This window comes from Notamacropus eugenii, chromosome 2 (assembly GCF_028372415.1).
Source record: "Notamacropus eugenii isolate mMacEug1 chromosome 2, mMacEug1.pri_v2, whole genome shotgun sequence".
NCBI classification, from domain to species: domain Eukaryota; kingdom Metazoa; phylum Chordata; class Mammalia; order Diprotodontia; family Macropodidae; genus Notamacropus; species Notamacropus eugenii.
The window spans coordinates 380102183-380109700 of NC_092873.1; the positions used below are offsets into that span (position 1 = coordinate 380102183).

At 45.9% G+C, this 7518-nt stretch overlaps 1 protein-coding gene across 5 annotated transcripts in view; it reads right to left on the bottom strand.

The window, feature by feature from the left end:
- Positions 1–7518, bottom strand: part of ARHGEF2 (Rho/Rac guanine nucleotide exchange factor 2) — a 41675-nt gene extending 34157 nt beyond the window's left edge. For 2 of the 5 annotated variants that reach the window (XM_072637833.1, XM_072637831.1), the window contains exons 1-2: positions 7048–7255; positions 833–1113 (exon numbers count right to left, since the gene is read on the bottom strand). In XM_072637833.1, the coding sequence (XP_072493934.1) occupies positions 833–1092 (260 nt within the window). In that variant the 5' untranslated portion in view covers positions 1093–1113; positions 7048–7255. Of the gene's footprint in view, positions 1–832; positions 1114–3005; positions 3025–7047 lie in introns of those variants that run through there. The other 3 variants (XM_072637832.1, XM_072637834.1, XM_072637830.1) reach the window with 3 other exon arrangements.

The window sequence follows — 7518 nt, forward strand, 5'->3', positions numbered from 1 at the left end:
GAGAGATGTCTCCATCTGTCTCCCTGTGCCCAGCTCTGGGGGTGTGTAGACTGTTCCCTTTACCCATATCCAAAGTATCCTAACTCCTAGAATACCCAAAAAGCTGAGAATTTATTCTATCAAAATGCAAGTTTAGTCCACTAAATTTAAAATTGTTGAGAAGTTACTTTTGTGCTAGCCTCAGAGTGAAATCCGTGGGTTGGCATATTCTTGAATGTGGGGTAGGAGGTACTATGCTAAACTCTCCCTAGAAATCTCCGAAACAATTGAACTTCTCTCCTTCCCTGTTTTTTTCATCTGAAAAATTAAAGGAGTTAGATGAGATAAACTATAAGGTTTCTCCTGGCATTGTCCATGATTCTACAAAATTCAAGATTAAAGATATATGTCACACTTAGGAAGGAAGGGAGAGAATAGCAGCTAAAGACAGGGATAGAACCCAGTACTGACAGAAAATAGTAGCTAAGAAAGGGAATCCTGTTCTCCCCTCCCTCAGTTTTCCCAATTCTTCAAAAAGCAAGAAAGAAGGATTATTGGAGGAATTTAGGCTACTAAAAGAGATCTACTCTAAGACCATAGGCAGGAACCCCTAGAGTCCAAAAGAGATTCTGAATTAGATACCTGGGTTTTGTCCATTTAAGTCCCTTAGGTGGTAACTAGAGGTCTCAGACTCCCCTGCCCTACCTATCTCCCAAATCTGAGGGCATCTGTATGCAAGTGATTAAAGTACTAAAGCAACTTAGTTCTTCTCACTATTCCATCTTTTCCTAAGTCTAAGGATTCTGAAAAGATAGGTGGGGAAGCAGAATAGATAGGTCCCTTGGGGGCTTACCCTCCCAGTGGATCATTGGCAGCTTCCTGGAACACACTACCAGGCTCCCAACTATGTCGTCTGAAAGGATCACAAATGTAGCTTCGGGCCTGATGGGCTTTTGCTCTTCGGCGGAGCACTGGTTGGAAGCCATCTTCCTCTTCCTCCTCTTCTTCCTGAGACTGCCCGCTGGGCTCCACGGCTGACAGGCATCTCTGAGTTCTTCCTTGGGGCTTGGGGTCTCCTCTTGCCAGGATGGCCTCTGGGATTTTGTCATTCATGGAAGTGGCAGATGGGCTGGCCTAGACAGAAGACAAATAGAGGTTGGGGGAAGGTAGGCTTGGGTATTCTCCTTCAAGGGCCTCCTACTTTGGATGAGGAGAGGCAACTCTCATCCTTCCAGGCTAGCTTCCTAAATATCTTTCATTTTTGCTTTTTTTTAATGCCAGGGTTTCCAGTTACACCAACCAACTTTGGTTTTTGTTCCCCTGAGACAGACTTCTCTCACCTTATCAACTGCACCCTCTTTCAAATGAATGAATGAAAATAACTATATGCTAGTTATTAGATATAAATACAAACAAGTATGTTTTGACAAATAATTGATATGGCCTTTCTAGGAATGGTAGTGTTGATATGAATAGTTTCCAGAGCTATTGTTCAAAAGGGGTGGAGTATATTCTAGGTGATTTGGCATGGAGATGGGTTGTGAAGTAGCAAATGAGCCCTTCTTAGAGACAGGCACTTCGGTAACAGTGCTCATGCTAGATTATATCAAAGATCCATGAACTCTCCAAGGACTTTTGACATTGAGGGTGATGAAATCCCAATCCATGAAGCAATTCCAACCAATCCACCAAACCAATGCCTAGTCCACATTTTTAAGCCCTTTGCTGTGATGGAGATACAGGCATCTGAGTTTCCAGGGACTAATTCTCTAAGGATTACACCTCACTATCCAGTGAGATTTCAGGAGTGGTTATAATCTGTTGAAAGGCAGGAGGGTCATTCCCTCTGCCAGGACCATCAAGGGAAGGGGTATGAAGGTGGAGCATAAACTTCTCCCAAGTCCATTGGTTACCCCAGGGATCTCCTGAATGTCAAAAAGTTCTTCCTATCATCTATTTTCCCTCCCTCCCAATCCAGTTTGCCCACTATCCCTGGCTACATGCAGAAGCTACAGAAAAAGAGATTGTTGGCCAGTCATCTACAACCTTGTGACCCTTTACCACCTAAGGCAGACTCAGGCTTTTAGACTTCTGCAGCTGGTCTTTGTTCCTGACCAATGGAACCCAGGGATGGAAAGGGAAACTAGGTGCAGCCATTGTGCCTATCCATGTCCTTCCTATGCCAAGGAGATGACAAATGTGTAGCCAGCCACCAGAAGAGACTTTCTTCCTTCTCCATAGCTGGGCCTATGCCATTTGTACAAGCTGGCATCCGATCATGTTGGCAGCCAGGATAGGTATGTCTGAAGGGAGTGGGAAAGATGTTGAATAGCTCTGGGGTCAGAGCAGGACTCTCTGTCAACTGCGCACTTTCCAGAGAAAGGTAGATACAAAATTGTGTGGAACTGTGGCTGAGGGAAAAGGGACAGGAACTAGAGAGGGACTGGAGGGGGCACAAATGAGGAGAGAATAGGAGCTTTATTGTCTCTAGATGCACATGGAAATAAGTAGTGAGTCTCCACCCCTATCTCCACGCAGCTAGGTGGTGAAGTAGATAAAGTGCTGGAGCAGGAGTCAGGAAGACTGGAATTCAAATCTGACCTCAGACACTACTAGCTACGTGACCCTGAGCAAGTCACTTAGCCCTGTTTGCCTCAGTTTCCTCATCTGTAAAATGAGCTGGAGAAGGTAATGGCAAACCACTCCAGTATCTCTGCCAAAATAAACTCCCAAACCCAAATGGGGTCATGAAGAATTGGACATAACTGAACAACAACAAACCACCCCTATCTCTCTCACCTGCTTTTTCTCCCCTCCACCCCATAGCTCCATATCTAGAATTAAAATAGGAAGAGGCATGGCAAGCAGAAGGAAATGAACCGAAGTCTTTTCCTGTTTTCTCTCCCTTCCTGGAGACAAATCACCTGATCCCCTAGCCCTACAAACACAGCCCCTGATTCTGATATCACGGAGTTCCTCCCTCTTCCTTCCAAAGCCCAAAGTGCCCACTTCCCTGGTGCCAGTACCATGCTGGTCCATCCAGGGGAAGGCTTTCCAATTCTCTCTACCAGTGGTGGGATTCCCTCTGCTCACATTCTAGTCTTTCTGAAGATGGAATCCCCAGAAGTTCTTCCTCCCTCTGATGACACAGAGACAGGATTTAGAGTCGGAATGAATCTTAGAGATCACATTGACCAATAGCATCATTTTCCAGAGGAAGAAACTGAAGGCCAGTGAGGCATTTCTCAAGCACTGTGATGTGAAAGTCTCTTCTTACACTTCCAGAAAATCCTTTCTTTTGTCCCTGGGCTGTCACATAGAAGCCTCACTCTACTCTTCAAGGGACTGGGGTTTGGCTGCCTCCCCAACAGTACCAGCTCTTGGTAATTCCTTTCCCAAACCCTGGCCTCCTTGCTGCATTTCCTTTTCTGTTCCATGATCTTTATTCCTTCCAAAGACTCTCCCTCAAGCCCTCTCTCCCCACAGGCCTCCTGAGCTTAGGAAATGGAACAAGGGAGTAGTAGCCAGAGCTGGGTCTCACACAATGGCTTTATTTAGCTTCAGAATGAGATCATATCATGTCACAGTGCTGTTTCCACTGAGCATAGATAGGAGGTTCCGAAATAGATCTGAGTTGTTCAACACTTTTGGGGGTGGGGTGGGGTGGGGAAGAACCTCAGGAAGAGAGTAGGTCAGTTCATTCATCCCCTTCAAGGTAGGATGGTTCTCTTGCCCTGAAGGGTCAACATGCATCTCCATTTTCAAGCACCCTTTCAAGAACCATCTCTAACTTCAAGGAAGCCTTTTGGGTGTCTAACCTGCATCCCCTCTGCTGCAGTTAACAACTGAACTAGTCACTTGGTCAACATTCTTGGAGCAATGAGCAAAGTACTCAATGTTGAGTGATAGAACAGTTAAGAAGAAAAGAATGCAGAGGGGAGAGACGCATTCACTGAACTGAATTCAGGTTGAGAGGAGGGGGAACCTTGTCTCTAAATTGACCATGGTATTCAAAGAGGTTACCTGAGATACAAGCTTTTTGGAGGGGCAGAAGAGAAGTGAGGAAGCAGGGAGAAAGTGTCAGTCCATGTTGCAGTTGGAGAAAGGGAGTCCTGAGGAGCCTGTCCAAGGCAGAGAGAGCCAGGAATGGGGGTCTGAGTATCTTCAGCTATTACCTGAATTACATGATAGCGAACCATCTTCACAGAGAAAAGAACAGAAGACAAACAGACTGAAATTAACGCAAGACGGTGGGACAGTTACCCAATAAAAGGAAGAGACCCAGACCATGGAAGGAACAAGAAAATAATCGTTTATATTATGATTCTTTCCTAGGGTTTTACATACATTATCTCTGTGAGGTAGGGGCTATTATTATCCTCATTTTAGAGAAGAGGAAACTAAGACTCTGAGAAATGACTTAATTAGGGTTACACAGCTGGTAAGTGCCTGAGGCTGGATTTGGACCCAGGACTTCCTGATAGCACTTCCTGTCCAGCATTCTAACCACTGCACTAGGCTGCCCTGGGCACCCTGAGCAGAAGACAAAATGCCTACCCACAGAAACACTCTACCAGTCTGTCAGTCTGGCTTGGAGAAGGTGTTACTGGGTCCAGAGGCTGGCATTCCCACTTACCTAGTGTGTAGGGAGAGGTTTGGGCAGTTGAGAGGGTAATGAATGTAAATGAGAGTGTGTAGGTCCAAAGCATGACCAGCTTCCAGCCCCCAGTTATATAGCTGGAATGAAAAATGAAGAACTATCTCATACTAAATTAGGAGATAATCCCCTAAAGAAACCAAGCATGTCCTAAAAGAAATCAGGTAGAGACAGTCCCTCCACTCCCCAAACTGAAACATTTTTAAAAATTTTTCTGTCCATTCCATCAGTTTCCCTGAAAAGCTGGGTGGTGGAGCTGTGTTCCAGAAGTGTTTGCTGCCAGTAAATGCTGGGGTGTGTGTGTGTGTGGTGTGTGTGTGTGTGTGTGTGTGTGTGTGTGTGTGTGAGAGAGAGACAGAGACAGAGACAGAGACAGAGAGAGATGGGGGTAGGTACATAGAAGGGTTGGAAAAGAGAGGGAAACACAGGAGAGTAGAAAGATGATTGCGTCAAACTAATAACCAAGCATTTTACAACTGGGAGGCAACTTTGATCGTTTCTCAGGCCTAGGAGGCTCCTAGGAACTGAGTTTTAGGTTCTTAACTGTCTCTTCAAAGTAACTTTAAAAAAAAGACACCTACCTCCTAAAGATACCTATCTCTTCTCCCCCTCTTTCCCCCCCATCCCCTCCCCACTTCAGAAGAAGGAGAGGCTGGATGTTATGGTTTAATGGCTTCTTTACAGGCCTTATAGCTCTAGGGAGCCAGGGTCACAGACAGTCCTTTGATGGTTCAAAATTTAACTACACTTCTCCTCTTCTTGGGTAAATCATTAATTCAAGTCCTAGTGTGAGGACTAAAGCATTCATGCTTAAGTTAGAGTCTCTTCTAAGACACTTAGTGAGAAAGGTCCCAGTAGATTCTGTATTATCTCTACCTCCTATAGCACCTGGTGACTCTCCTAGCCTAGGGCTGACCCCAGGAATCCAGGGCTCTAATATTTCCTCCTCACTCTGGCAATTTTGAATCCTGAGGTTATTAGAATGCTGGGCTTTGTATGTTCAAGTCACAACCCCACCTCTGAGGACCTGAGAAGAATTTCTGACAAATCTTCGATCTCTACCCTGGGTATCCTGGCACCTAATTAAGTACTTAGCCCCAACCTCTCAGTCAAACACTGAAAACAAATGCAGACCCAATTCTGAGACAGGAAGAAGAGAGAATGATGGGACTAGGATCCCTAAATCCAGAAACCCAGCCACCTCCTGACCCCCAAAGTTAATGAGATGGGACACAGGCACTAACTCTGGAAGGTAGCAAGGCTGGGGATATACCAAGTACCCCTGCCACTGACCCATACCAGTTTCCAGGCTTGCCTCCAGCCAGCCACTCACTTGTATACTCTAGGGCCAGACTGATGAGTTAGCCACCAGCTCTCCAGCAATGATCTCCAGCAATTCAGTTCTGTTGGGAAGGGACCACAGCATCCCTTCACCTCCTAAGACTAACCACACATTCTCTTGCTATAGCGTATAACGGATCAGAAAGCAAGACATCTCAGCTTCTTCCCCTTCACCACAAGCAGCAGTTTGACAGGGTAAAAAGGTGCTGGGCTTGGGATCAGGAAAACCTGTTGCATTCAAATCCCATTTTGGACAGAGAGACCAGGGGGTAAATCACTTAATCTAAGCCTGTTTCCTCATATATAAAATGAGGAATAGTCATTATAGTACCTACCTCAGCAGGATACTGTGAGGCTCAAGTGAGACAATATAAACTGTTAAGCACTATGGCTATCAGTTTTCTTATCATAACCATTACTATTCCCCCCACCCCTGAGCTACCTTTACCCTGAGAGAGCAATTCCCTTACGAGGAACTAAGAGGTAGGCATGGTGGTATTCAGAGAAGAGCATATTAAGTTGGGAGGAAAGGGGAGAATGCCAATCCTCTTTCATTTAAGGCTGGTTTCTTGGCATTGATTCCAAATACAGTGGTAAAGAGGTAGGACAACCAGAGGTTCAGTAGGACACACACGAAGGAAGAGACTTTGGCCAGGGAATGGCTATCCTAGAACAGAATTTCCACCACCCCCATCAAGAAATTTCTGGAGAACAACTAGAAATAGGGCTTGGGTCCCCAAGTCATGGGGATATAATAACATGGGAGCTGGAAGGCTAGGGTCTCTGTTGCCTTCCCCACTTCTACCCTGGGAGGAGAGACAGTATTTGCTTGGGGGGAAGGGGAAAATGGCTTGATGGCTGAATGAGGAGCTCCAACAAGAAAACATACATCCCAAACATACTCCCACAGACACAATCGAATGTTAGAGCTGGGTGAAAGTCAATGAGGAGACAAAGGGTTTAGTGATTTATCAGGGGGCTAGAGAGGCTTCCTAAAGAGTACCACTTTTCTGGTTACTCCTGTTTTTAGACAGGAGCTTGGGTTGGAGGAAAGGGAGGAACAAACTCACCGTTGTTGGGGAACCTACTCCAGCCCCCTGCAGATGAGACTCTTTCCAGAGAAAATTCTCGCTCCAGGTGGCCTAAGCAGGTTTCTGTCCAATTCGGTACCTCAACTGGGAATCTTTCTCTGGAGCACAGTAAGAGGGTCTCTCATGGTCCAAAGAACAAGGGCAGAGAGGTGGGAGACTTGCTTGAGTCCAAACTAAGTGCCTACTCAACTCCTCCTGCCCTTACTATCTGCACTTATAAACACCAGACAGTACTGTGCCTGACTCCCTTAACCCCTTGAATTCCACCACTACACTGGGAACTCTGGAGTCCACTGCCCTGGGCACTTTCTGGGCAGAGGAGCCTGCCTGGGGCAGACTACATAAAGCCAATTAAAGTTTACCTGGGTCGGTGATCGGATAGGAGATTGTCCAAGGGACTCACTCTCCCAGAGGAAGAGGTGGAGCTTATAAAGGAGAGGCTAAAAAGGG